Source organism: Nicotiana tabacum, chromosome 17 (genome assembly GCF_000715075.1).
Source record: "Nicotiana tabacum cultivar K326 chromosome 17, ASM71507v2, whole genome shotgun sequence".
Taxonomy (NCBI): domain Eukaryota; kingdom Viridiplantae; phylum Streptophyta; class Magnoliopsida; order Solanales; family Solanaceae; genus Nicotiana; species Nicotiana tabacum.
This window is the reverse complement of record NC_134096.1, coordinates 135,238,277-135,250,701: the sequence shown is the minus strand read 5'-3', so window position 1 is coordinate 135,250,701 and position 12,425 is coordinate 135,238,277. Positions and strand designations below refer to the sequence as shown.

General features: G+C 33.7%; 1 protein-coding gene across 1 annotated transcript; it reads left to right on the top strand.

The window, feature by feature from the left end:
* The first annotated feature begins 109 nt into the window (after positions 1 to 109).
* On the top strand, positions 110 to 6,646 carry LOC107814516 (V-type proton ATPase subunit F). Its single transcript, XM_016639948.2, has 5 exons — positions 110 to 283; positions 585 to 664; positions 869 to 950; positions 4,350 to 4,432; positions 6,202 to 6,646. Exons 2-5 carry the CDS (start codon positions 602 to 604, stop codon positions 6,364 to 6,366), a joined length of 393 nt encoding a protein of 130 aa, XP_016495434.2. The 5' UTR covers positions 110 to 283; positions 585 to 601; the 3' UTR covers positions 6,367 to 6,646.
* The last annotated feature ends 5,779 nt before the right edge of the window (positions 6,647 to 12,425 follow it).

The following is a 12,425-nucleotide window of genomic DNA, read 5'->3' as shown; positions in this document are numbered from 1 at the left end:
ATATCATCAACCAAAATAACCCTTAAGAATATACATGTGTCATGTGATTTGTAGCAAGGTAATAATTCTTCTTTTGTTTTCTTTTTCTTTCTTTGGGTTAAACTAAGAAGGTGGGCAGTTGTGAGCACGTTGGAACTTTTGGGGCTTAACCGACACTCTCAGTACCTCCTTTTCAGTTTCAACTTCCTCCTTTTCCACACAAATAGCATCAGCCTTCTCCCTCTTCATTCCTCGATTCGTCTCTAGAGATTGGATCCCTCAAATTGAAGCTAAATACTTCAAAGTACGCTTTAAAAACTGTTGCACTCACTACTACAATACTTCTTCTCCATTCAATTTTGTTATTTCAGAGTATTTCGATCTGATTATTTAGTTTATTTGATATCATTAAGAAGTTGAAATTTGTTTAAATCTTTAGTTTACATCTGATTTTTGGTGGTGTTTTATTAATAGTTTAGGATTTGATTTGACATCTGAATGTGTCAATCTGTTCAAGATGCTTACTTTCTGAATCAAAGCTGTTGTTTTGTGATTCTAGATTTGCTTAAAACTGCTTTTTCCCCCCTGCTCTTATGTGATTGCAGAAACCTTGTTCTCTCAGATGGCTAACCGACCTCCTATCAAAACTAGCAACTCAGCTCTTATTGCTATGATCGCTGATGAGGTGAACTTTTCATCGTGGTTTTTTTGGGTGTTGTTATGTATGTTTAGAATAGATAGACTGTGTTCTACTTCACTTGTGTCATTAATGGGCATTAATCATGTATTTCTTTGTTCACGTTCCGTGCTGGAATCATCTATGTGTATGCATTGCCCACTTTAAGTATCTAAACATTCTGATCCTGATGGAAATAACTTGTTAATTTAGGACACAATTACAGGATTTTTACTGGCTGGAGTTGGCAATGTTGATTTGAGGAGGAAAACAAATTACCTCATTGTGGATTCAAGTAAGTTTCAACTTTGGAATTGCAATTCGCTGATAGCTTTGAGAATCGTTCGTTTACTTCTAGGCTATAGCTTCCACTCTCCATCAAAATGACATATGTATTGATACTATTAACTTGATTGAATGCAAATATGCTCTTGTTAGTAAAGAAAAAATTAGTTATGTAATAGACGCTGGCCATTGCAGCTGTCATTATTCAAATACGAAAAATATTTGATATCTTTCAATATTGTGTTTGTAGTTGCACTGTCTGCAACACGTATACACTTATAAACGTTTGCGGACGTATTTAGGTCAAAACTAGTGTTTTCTTCGTCAAATAAGATTTATAATATGTATATGTAATCTTAAAGAAGATAAGCTAAGACAATATCATGTAGAAAATAAAGTTTACATGCAAATTTAGAGAGCATTACATAACTAAGCGTAATACCGTAGTTAAAGCATGTAAATTAAACGTAATCCATATTTCCAAATGTTTCTATCACTACCATATGATCATTATTTCCACCAAGCAACACCATTGAAATATGTTGCGTGGTGTGTTTGTAGTTAGCAATCATTGTGTCAATGCCTCATTTAGTGAGGATGTCTACAATATCTAAGCGTACCAAATTGCCATGGTCAAGAATAATATTTGTTTCAATATTTTTGTATTACCTTTAATGATGCTTGGTAAAGATCAACAATATGCTCTGATAATTTTTATTGTCCACGTTAATCTTTCTTCCTCTTCTTTGCTCTATTTTGCCCCACTTAGGGGTGACAAATGGCTTAATGCTTAGTATTGTAGCCACCACGATCACATCCATGACTACGTCCATAAGATTTATTAATTGTCGCGTTCATTTCAGGGAGTGGACTAGAACCAACATGCATATTTCTTGATTGTTCCCCTAATAGCTAGTGTTGTTTTGCTCAACCACTAAGAGACATGAAATCAATTCTGAGTACTTTTTAAAACGTTTTTCACGATATTATTATCGTAAGAATAAATTTCAAGCATGAATAGTTGAGAATATTTTCTCTTACATATCCTCATCAGTGATCTTTTCTCCATGTAATTTCACTTAGAACTAATTCTATGGTGGAAAAAGATATAGCTCAGTCAAGTGAAATTACATGGAGAAAAGATCAATGACGAGGATATGTTAGAGGAAGCATTCCTTATTTTTCATGCTTCAAATTTGCTCTTGCTGCAACAATACCATGAAAAAAGGTTTTAAAAAGTACTCAGAATTGATTTCATGTCTCTTAGTGTCTGATCAATATAATGAGCAATTACTAAAATATAATGAAGCATGCTCCGTTGGTTCCCATCTATCTCCAGAAGTGTATAAGACAACTAATAGATCTTATGGATGTAGCCGCGACCATAATTGTGGTTGTGGTCATGGTGACGCTAATAAGCACTACACTTATCATCAGGTCGTATCAGTGTTTTGGAGAGCGAGAAGCGGAAAAAAGCGAGGTGCAGTGTTGTCAAAAGCGAAAAGCTCTAAAAAACGTTCCAGGTTTATTGGGGGTTTAAGCGCAATTGAAATGTGGGCTTTAGTAAAAAAAGACGCAATGATGGAAAAATAAATATATATGTAATTCAAGAAGAAAGAGTAACAAATTCACTCATAATGTTTGACTTAACAACTGATACACTTATTTTTCAATTATTATTGTTGTTTAGTACTGCTCTATTCAAGATAGAATTTATGGGCAATAAGGCACATGCCTTAATGCTTTGCTTACACTGAAGCGCAACTTAAGCGAGGCGAAGCGTGCCCCCTGAGCTTTTCTGAGCTTCAGGGCATAAGAGCGCGCTTTTTTCATGTGAAGCGCAATTTAATACATAAATAAAAAAATATTAAATAGGCAAAGATAAGTGACCTAGAACTTAATAAAAATAACATATTAAGCAAATGTTTCAATTCTTAAATTAAGAAGTAAATAATAGATACTAAAAATAGATAGTCAATAATCCTCAAAAGTCGTAACATATTAAGCAAATGCAAAACCAAATCACAAAAGGAGCAACATCCTATTCTTCAACAACCAAAAAAAAAAAAAAAGAACTGAACAACAGAAAAATAGAGCAGAAGCATAGTGAACAACAGAATTGTTTTTAAAAAATAAATAGAGCAGAACCCTAAAATAGAAAACAAGGCAGGATAGAAAAGAAGAACTAACAAAAATAGAAAGGAAGAAGAGAAAGAGAAGAAGAGAAAAGATGAGAGGAGTCGAACGGTAGCACAGAAAATCAGAAGAGGAAGAGGAGAAGAAAGAGAAGAAACAGAAAAAGAGAAGAGAAGAAGAGAAACTTACCTGAGAGAAGACAAGACCTCGAAGGCTTGCAGCAGTTGAGAGAAGAAGAGAGTCGTCGCAGCAGAGAAGCAGATGTGTTTGGAAGAAATGTGTGCAAGTGTATTTGATTTTTTTTATTAAAAACCCTAGGCAGCCGCTGGACCTCACTTAAGCGAGCTTTTCTCGCTTTTCCCCATCGCCCCGTTTCTCGCTTTTTTGCCTGAAGCGTGCGCTTATTTACAAATACTGCGCTTCAGGGCAGAAAAGCGTAGACCCCTCGCCTCGCCTCGCTTCTGCGCTTTAAGCGAGAAGCGCTCGCTTTTAATAACACTGGGTCGTATCTTGATCTAACTGCAGAAGGGGCATATCAGCGTAGACTGCCGTAGAGAATAAGAGAAAGATAAAAGTCGACAAAGTAAAAAGAATCTTGTTGGTTTTTACTGAGCATCATTAAAAGATAAAGAAAAAATATTTAAGCAAATCTTGCTCTTGACCATGGCAATTTGGACGCAACACTTTTAGATGTTGCAAGCTTCCTCTCTAAAGGAGGAATTGACCTTGGGAGGAAATAATATTCATATGGCTAGTGAAGAAAACATTTGGAAATAAATGACTATGTTTATGTTACATGCTTTAGTTATGCTTTTACACTTAGCATGTAGTGTTCTCTTGAATAATAGCTCTCAAAGTACTATTTTGCATTAAAATTTTATTTTCGACATTGATGATCTCGGTGGTATATCTTGATGTCAGTGTCTAGGTGGTACTCCCGGTATAAAGGATTTGTCATTATGATTATGACTTAAGGAGCCCAAATGTGATTTCAATACACGATTTTCGACTTAAGGAGCCCAAGGTCAATCTGTTTCGTAAACTCTCTTGCTCAACTCAGCATAAAGTCAATCATATGCGTTTAGACCATATAACCAAACAGATTGACCTTTTTTTATTGGTAATGGGCTAAAATAATATTTCTAATTTAGTTGCTGAGTGAGGAATGAAATAATGGAAGCTGGCGTCTTCTTTGAGTGGTAAATTTTTTCATCTCTCTCAATTTTCCAATATTTGGATAGAAAGTAATATAGATTTCCTATCTCATGTTCAGAAACAACGGTGAAGCAGATTGAAGATGCTTTTAAGGAATTCACCACAAGAGAGGACGTCGCAATTGTGTTAATCAGCCAATATGTAAGTTTCATACTCTGTTTTCATTTGATGTTTGGTTTATCATTTTTACATGTCTATTATGTAGTCAAGAAAATTATCAGCAATTGCTGGTTGTGCATTACATGGAGCTCTGCTGAAGCGCCACAATAAGAATTGCGTGTTTCAACTGTTAGTTATGTCATATAGTGTTTATGTCAAATTAGGTTGGAATGTAGATGGCTAATTGGATCGATCCAAATCTTTCATTTTCTCAACTTTTCAACAACAACCTAGTGGAATCCCACAAGTAGGGTCTGCGGAGGGTAGTGTGTATGCAAACCTTACCCCTACCTATGAAGGTAGAAAGGCTGTTTCCGAATCTGAACTTTTGAACTACCTAATTGCTGTCCAACTTCGGTTGCTCTCAAGCTAATATCAGAAACCTGCTAGAGTAAAAGTAATGTAATCTATATTTCCTGTTGGAAGTTAAGCTTACTGTGGCTATAGCCAGTGGCGGAACCTGTAATTTTAACAAGGGGATTCAAAAAATTCGAACCTAGGATCTAAAGCAATTTTTGAACTACCTTTGCCACCATAATGAAAACCTTCCTCATGTTCAAGGAGATTCAAAAATTTGGATATATATGAAATAGTTGTTTTTTTCCTTTTTTTTCCTCTATTTTCGTCTTACGCAGTACAGTTTTCCTACAAAGAGGATTCAATTGAAATCCCTTCATTGGCTGTAGTTCCGCCATTCGCTACAACATCAATCAGCTTGCATTTCCTCTTCCAAAACTAAACCCCATTGGACTTGTAAAAGCAAAAATAGATAATTGACCATAACCATATAAGCCTGCTTCTCGAATCTCTGTCACCTCCATCAGGTGATACTGTACTTGGTTGGGGAAAAGGCAGGAGGAGGAGGGGGCATCAAGAGGGTAGTGCTAAAGTTCATTTTCCTTTTTTGGTTATGAAATACAATTGAAGAGGTGTCCTTATCATCACACACAAAAAAAAAGGGAAGAAAGAAAGGAAAATACAAGTGAAGAGGTGTAGACCTCCATCTCAGTTTTTAAGCCAGTCTAAAATTCATCAGAATGAGAAAGTAACTGTTCGTGCAGTCCTTCCAAACAGTGTTAAGAAATGTTAAAGTACTTTTCAAAACCAGTCAGTCACTTCTCTTAAGATGTATCAGACACTGTGAAACAGAGATTTGAAACTGCTGAGTTAGCCTGTCAATGTCTGCCTGTATTGAACTAGTTGTTTGTTAACATGGGACAAAGGGGATGTGTGCAATGGAGATACTCCTTTGATAGGCATAATATAGAAGGGGAAAGGACAATAGCTTGCTTAGAGTAAGAAAAAGCTATCAATTTCCCTTTCTCTCCCCGTCGAATCAATAGCAGAGCCTTGTTCAGTAAACAACCTGAGTTTAGCGCTTCCTGTTTCTTACTTGTCCTTGGATGTATTATCATTTTTAGATACACCAGAGATTGTGAGGTGCTGTCTAATTGCTTCTTTTATCTTTGTTGTGTTTCTGTTCAGCTTACCAAATAAATCCCAGTAACATTGTGTAATATGGTGGAGTTTCGCTATCACCCATAAGAACTAAAAATTATTAGGCTGCAATTTTATGTCCATGGGCAACTATCCACTTTTCTTTAACTGAAGACTCACGGAAAACAAGGGTCCAAAGTAGAGTTAATTGGCACTTCGTATAACTTGGTTTATTTTTTTCAGATTGCTAGGGTCCAAAGTAGAGTTAATTGGCATTTCATGTAACTTATTCCTCCTGGTTTATTTTTTTGCAGATTGCCAACATGATACGATTTTTGGTTGATAGTTATAATAAACCAATTCCAGCTATTTTGGAGATTCCTTCAAAGGACCACCCATACGATCCTGCCCACGATTCTGTTCTGTCACGAGTGAAGTATCTCTTCTCTACTGAATCAGTGGCCTCTGGAAGGCGTTAATGATGGAATAATGTTTCTATATGCCCCAAACACTCGAAATAACTTGTATTGTACCATGTCACCATCTTATCAAGCCGTATTCATCTTGCAATCTTTGTTTGTTTTAGATATTTAAGCGGATTGTGTGTTGATACAAGTTGTACAAGTTAAACCGACTATGTGAGTGAATAACTTGTAATAAAGTCAGTTGCTGGCGGCTTCTGTTCTCGGGGAGGTTGAAATGATATATGAATATTATTATTGAAGAGGAATCAACTAGAATAATTGAGCATTGCATCAATGTTGTGCTCTTCATCAATGTGCTTATGGAAAATTTATTTGATCATCATCTGTCTAAGCATTAGTTGGCAAAGTTGCTGGTGGTAAGATAGCAGGTATCCAATGAGACTCAACTTGCTTATGCTCCCTTAAGTTTATACGTACCAATATCTTTTGACGTTAGGTGAAACTTGATGGAAGAATTTGGATGAATCCGAAGTAGTAGTTCAAAAGACGAAAAACTGTTTTAAAAGCTGGAATTAGGATTTATAAAAAGTTTAATGGTTGTTCAAACTATTTACCCTAAGAAGAAAGGGCGTTTTAATTGGTTAAAATGGAAGATATATGCGCTACTAAGGGATGTTTAAAAATGTTCCTAGAAAAGTAGCATAAATAACAGTACAAAGAGTAGGACATAAGTTCCGTAGGGCGCTGATACACTTGGTCTACTACAAACCAACCAAGCTCTCTCAGATGATTACTCACACCTAATATTTACACCAAAGTTTAACTGAAAATATGTAGTATTAATTGACAATAGTTAAGTGATGAAAATACAGTAATAGCACATGCTATGCATTCATTGGACTAGCGTATTGGGTGTCAGTAAATTCGGAGATTCACCTCTAGTAATCATAGGCGGATGTAGCAATGCTGCCGGGTTCATTTGAATTTAGTACTTTCAGCACATAGCATAAATTTATGTATAAAAATTTATTAAAATTGTAACAAAAATAGTCGATATGATCCTATAACTTTAAAAATACAATGGACTCAATGCAATAAAATAAAATTTAAATCCATAAAATTTAAATTCTGAATGCGTGTGTGCTAGTAACATACATCACATGAGTTAGAGAGATGTGGTGAAACGTCTTCTAATCTAGTTTAATTGACGTGGATTGTTCTTTGGGGGATGTAGACTTGTCTCTGGGTCATCTTTAAGTTCCCTTGTTCATTGATGTGTGACCTAATGCTTCTTATAAGACGTACATACAATTTTGTAAAACCAAGAAAAAGCAGAAGAAAGAAAAGACTATCACATACATGGTCAATTAATTTTCTTTGTATTTACCTGATACATCATACATGCTACCAGGAACTCACAAATCGCATTAAATCAAGAGGTGAATATCACAACTTTAATGATGACATTAAATAGGATAAATATTTACATAATGAACATTCTCTTTTAACTAATACCTAAAAACCTTAAACAAATCCAAGATAAGAAAAAAAACTACTGAAATTTGAAAAAGAAATTGAAGACTTGATCCTCAAACCAATCTTTTCCTCATTTTCTTCTTACCATGGCTATATGCCCCAAAAGAGTGAGTAGAAAAAGAAAAAGAGAAAAAAAAACCAAAAATAAAAATAAAATTAATAGCATATATGCACTAAAAGATCAGATAACCATCATCCCAAATATTTTCATCAGTAGAAGTAAACTCTCCAGTGAAATCTTGAATAGAAAGATTCTCCAATTCAAAATCATCTAAAGTCAAAAAATCCATCGGAGGACTACTGCTATTGGTCGTTGAACTTGAAGCAATAACTCTATGATCAACTGAGCACATACCCTTTTGTTCTTGATCTTCTATATTGGCCATCTTCTTCTCCTTCTGCTGCATTTGTCTCTGAGCCTGAACCTTAAAACCACAGTAATCATCACACTCAAATGAAGACAAATGAGTAATTGAGTTATTTGCATCAAAATCTTCATTCTCATCTAGTCCAAAATTTAAGTTAATAGGACCTTTATGAGCTCCTAAGAAGGTATTAGCAGTGTGACATCCTGTAAATTGTTGCACTAAAGCTCGAAAATTCGAGGCATCTGCATTTAGATGAGTGGTTGGAGTTTTCTTGGATGCTCGAGATCTTCTTCGAATTGGCTTCTTTATGCAACAATTTTTGGGACTTAAGTCATGACTAGATAATGAATTTGTAGGGCTTAAGGTAGTAGTGTCACAGTTTAAGGTTGTAGTCATTTTGGTGACAGAAATATCATTTGGTTGGTTGCTAAGTTTTTGTAGGTAATAGTAGTTCAAAGGATCATCAGTTGAGCTTTGCATGGTTTTTTTGATCATTCAAAAAACATTCAAAGTGTTAGCTCAGTTTGTTGTTTAGAAAGGGCAGAAACAACCTAGGCAAGAATGTTTATATAATGGGATTTTTGGTTAAAGGTAAGAACGAATAAGGCATAAAAGCTGGATGTTGACTATTCATCTTATATGTTTTTTTCTTTTTTCCTTCATTAAGACCAAGATATAGCTGCAGGTGTTTTTCCAAGAAAGAACGTGGCTAGATTATGATATATGTGAATACGTCATTCTGTACTTATATATGTGTTATTTTAGGGTCTGAGAATGGCTTAATTATCTTTTAATTAAAGGACGTTTGATTGGCATGACGGAGTTCAACGGAAAAGAATGGAAAGAGAGAATAATTTCATCGGTTAGACAATAGTTACTCGCATTTGGTGTTTAACTAAATCAAGAAACTTAATTATAGCATTCACAATTAAAGTGAGAATACATTTAATTTAACATGATTAAATATAAAAAAAATTATAGAAAAAAGGGATAAAGACAGAGAAAGAAGGATTAAGCTTCATTTGAAATGGCCTTTGAAAACCATTTATGTTCCTTTGTTAGAGAGATTCTCTTAGGTTCTAGGAGAATACCATAACTTAATGATCTAATTAACCCATCCTTAATCACCTCCGCGTTGTAATGAAAGGCGCATGTGCCTCTAGGAGATTGCGATAGATTTATTAATGATTTGTCTAAATTAATTTTCTATACAGTGAAAATGATTAACAAGTACCCATAGTATGATTCCGTTTGATTTCATTATCTAGTGGTTGACCATATATGTTGACACGCAACCCATTTGTTTAGAGTAAAATAAGTTTGCATATGCCATTGGCAGGTCATGTTCACACTTTCGCTTCCTATGTAGCAAAACAGAGAAATATATGAAATTTTTTACTCGCACCTGCTTTATTTACACCAAATTAGTAAATACAAAACAAATATATTTATTTTTTATTTATGATTAGGTGATTTATATTTTTATTTATTTTGTTGATTTAAAATTAAATTAATTGATTTAACATAATCGCCGGTTTGGAGTAAGTATTTCTTGATACTGGTGTAGTAGAAAAAAAGGATTCGAAATAAATAGAATGTATCATACGGAGTATCTTTTTTGAAAATTTAAACTTGAAACACGGTTATGACACAAGCAGTACAACATATAAATGGAATAAGTACTTTTACTATATACTTAGCCAAGTCTTTAAAAGTTATAGGTACCTATGGGTTGAGATCTACTTGGTACTTTTTCTGATCGATTTTTACAGCTTATGTTTCAACATCGAAACTTGTAACGCTTAAGAAAAATCCAAGGTTCTTTGGTGGTACATAATGAGAATTAAACCAATAAATTTGGACGACTCCTCACCCAGTAAATATAGATTGTACTAACTTGTAAAATAAACTTTAAGAAAAAAGAATAAGAATTGAGTGATAACAATTTCAGAATTTTATTTTATATCCTTATCCTATTTGTTGTGATTCTGCATTTCTTGAGCCGAGAGTTATCGTAAACAACTTTTCTATCTACTTGAGGTAAGGGTAGGTCTACATATACAAGGGTAGGTCTGCATATACACAACACTCCTCAAATTTTATTTATGTGAGTATATTAGTTATGTTGTTGTATTTTACTTGTGCAACGTTTGATTTTCAGCGGACTTTTCCATTTCCTTTTTCATATGCTTGAATTATGTCCCGTCCAAAGATTATAAAACAAAGAAACTAAGGGAATCTTACAAATAACCAAAAGTAAAGAAGAAACTAAAGAAAGAAATATTCCTAAAACCTGATATATGAAACTCAAGGTTAACATAGTTAACAAAAATTGATATGCCCTTATAATACTTGTGTTATGAAATTATCTAAGATAGCGTAATTGCTTGAATAGCGGATCGAATTGTGAACATAGTAAACGAATCTTGGTTAGATATTTGATTTGTACGTATAATTTGAGGTTTTCTTGGAAGAGGTAAACTAATAAAACATGTGTTAAGTACATGATAGTTTACTAGTTTAGCAATATAATTACATTTCAAATAATTGGGTGCTTAGGGTTTTGCTTTTGACTTACGAAACTGACCATGCTTTGTTTTATACTATTTGGGCTCGTTTGGTACGAGGAACAATGAATAATTAACCCCGGGCTAAATTTAAGAAGAGTTTATCACATGTTTGTTTGAGAGAAAATTGTGATATTTTTAATCCCGAGATTATAGTATTTTTTTATCTCTATGAAAATATGAAATAACTAATCCCGAAATAATTAATCCTCGGATAACATTTTTCCAACCAAACGACCCCTTTTAATTTTCCATAAACTACAAAGTCTGGTACACTTGAACAAAATGTAGCAAGTGACACCACTTGATGGCATATTATTAACATAAACACCAATAATGTTTTCAGAATAAAAGGTTATTGGTAGTGCAAAATTATTGCATAATCAATGTTATATAAAGCAGGTTACTTACTATTCAGGATAAATTAGCAATGAATTCCTTTTTGATAGAGTAATTAACATTCAATTACCTTTTAAGTATTCTTATTGATTTTTTACGTCATTCGTCATGCTGTATTTCATACCGAAAAAAAAAGAACCCCCTTTTTCCTCATAGTGGTAATTCCCATTCATTAACATAAAGAATTGTATTTAAAAGTTCAAGATTTAATTTTAACCTCTTTGTCCTACCCTCCTCCCAGGTCCTGTTAATGTATTTGCCCTGATTTTCTTATCATAATTGAGTTTTACTTTTTTTTTAAAGGAAAATCAAAGTATTACTATAATTGCTTTTACTTTTCCTCTAAGAAAAAATATAAATCTCTTCCATATTTAATAGTTTCCTTTCTTGGAAGAAAAGTTCCGGCCTCTATAAATTAAAAATTCCTCCTTCATAAACAATACAAGAATAGCATTAACAATGTAGTCATTACAAGAGTTTTATTTAGGGGGAGAATTTATTCTCTCATAAGTTTTTTTCTCTTTTATAACCATATGTAGGTCACTTGACCAAATCATATTATAATATTATGATCTTTTAGTAGATTTTTCTTTGTCATCTGATTTATCGTCACAAAGATTTACTTTGCTAGTTTTCGCATGACGCCTTGTTATTTTCAATCCCAACACCACCCCCATCCCACGTTCTTCTAAGCTCAAAGAAACTTTGTTTATTCTGTTTCTATTTCTTTACACTATCACGCTTTAAATAGTTTGTGTTTATTCAGATTCTTTTTCTTCAAACAATCACACCTTAAACGATTTAGGAACTAAATGTTTACTTAAACCTCCATATCCAAAGTCAATGTTTCAAAAGTCTCTACCAAGCAAGAAAAAATAACAAAAATGAATAAATATATAGTCGTTTGCGTATTCAGCAAGAGATGAAAATTTACCTATCTTCTGCACGAAGAAAATTGGAAGATACTCTTAGTTTATAATGAGACAGAAACTAATTAGGAAAAGGATAGAGATACAAAGAGCTGACCAATAATGTCCGAATAAAAACGTGTGTAAAATTGTTATAGGGCTTTGCACCTTTGAATATATCTTGTAATTTGACTGAGTTTTGTCATCATTAGTACTAGTAATTACACAACAAAAGAAGGAAAAAGAGGGGGTAAACATGTGTGATATTATTCTTTAAATCATGTTTATATCAAGGTCTGATCAGCATAAGCGAATCTATGTATAGAGAAGATGGT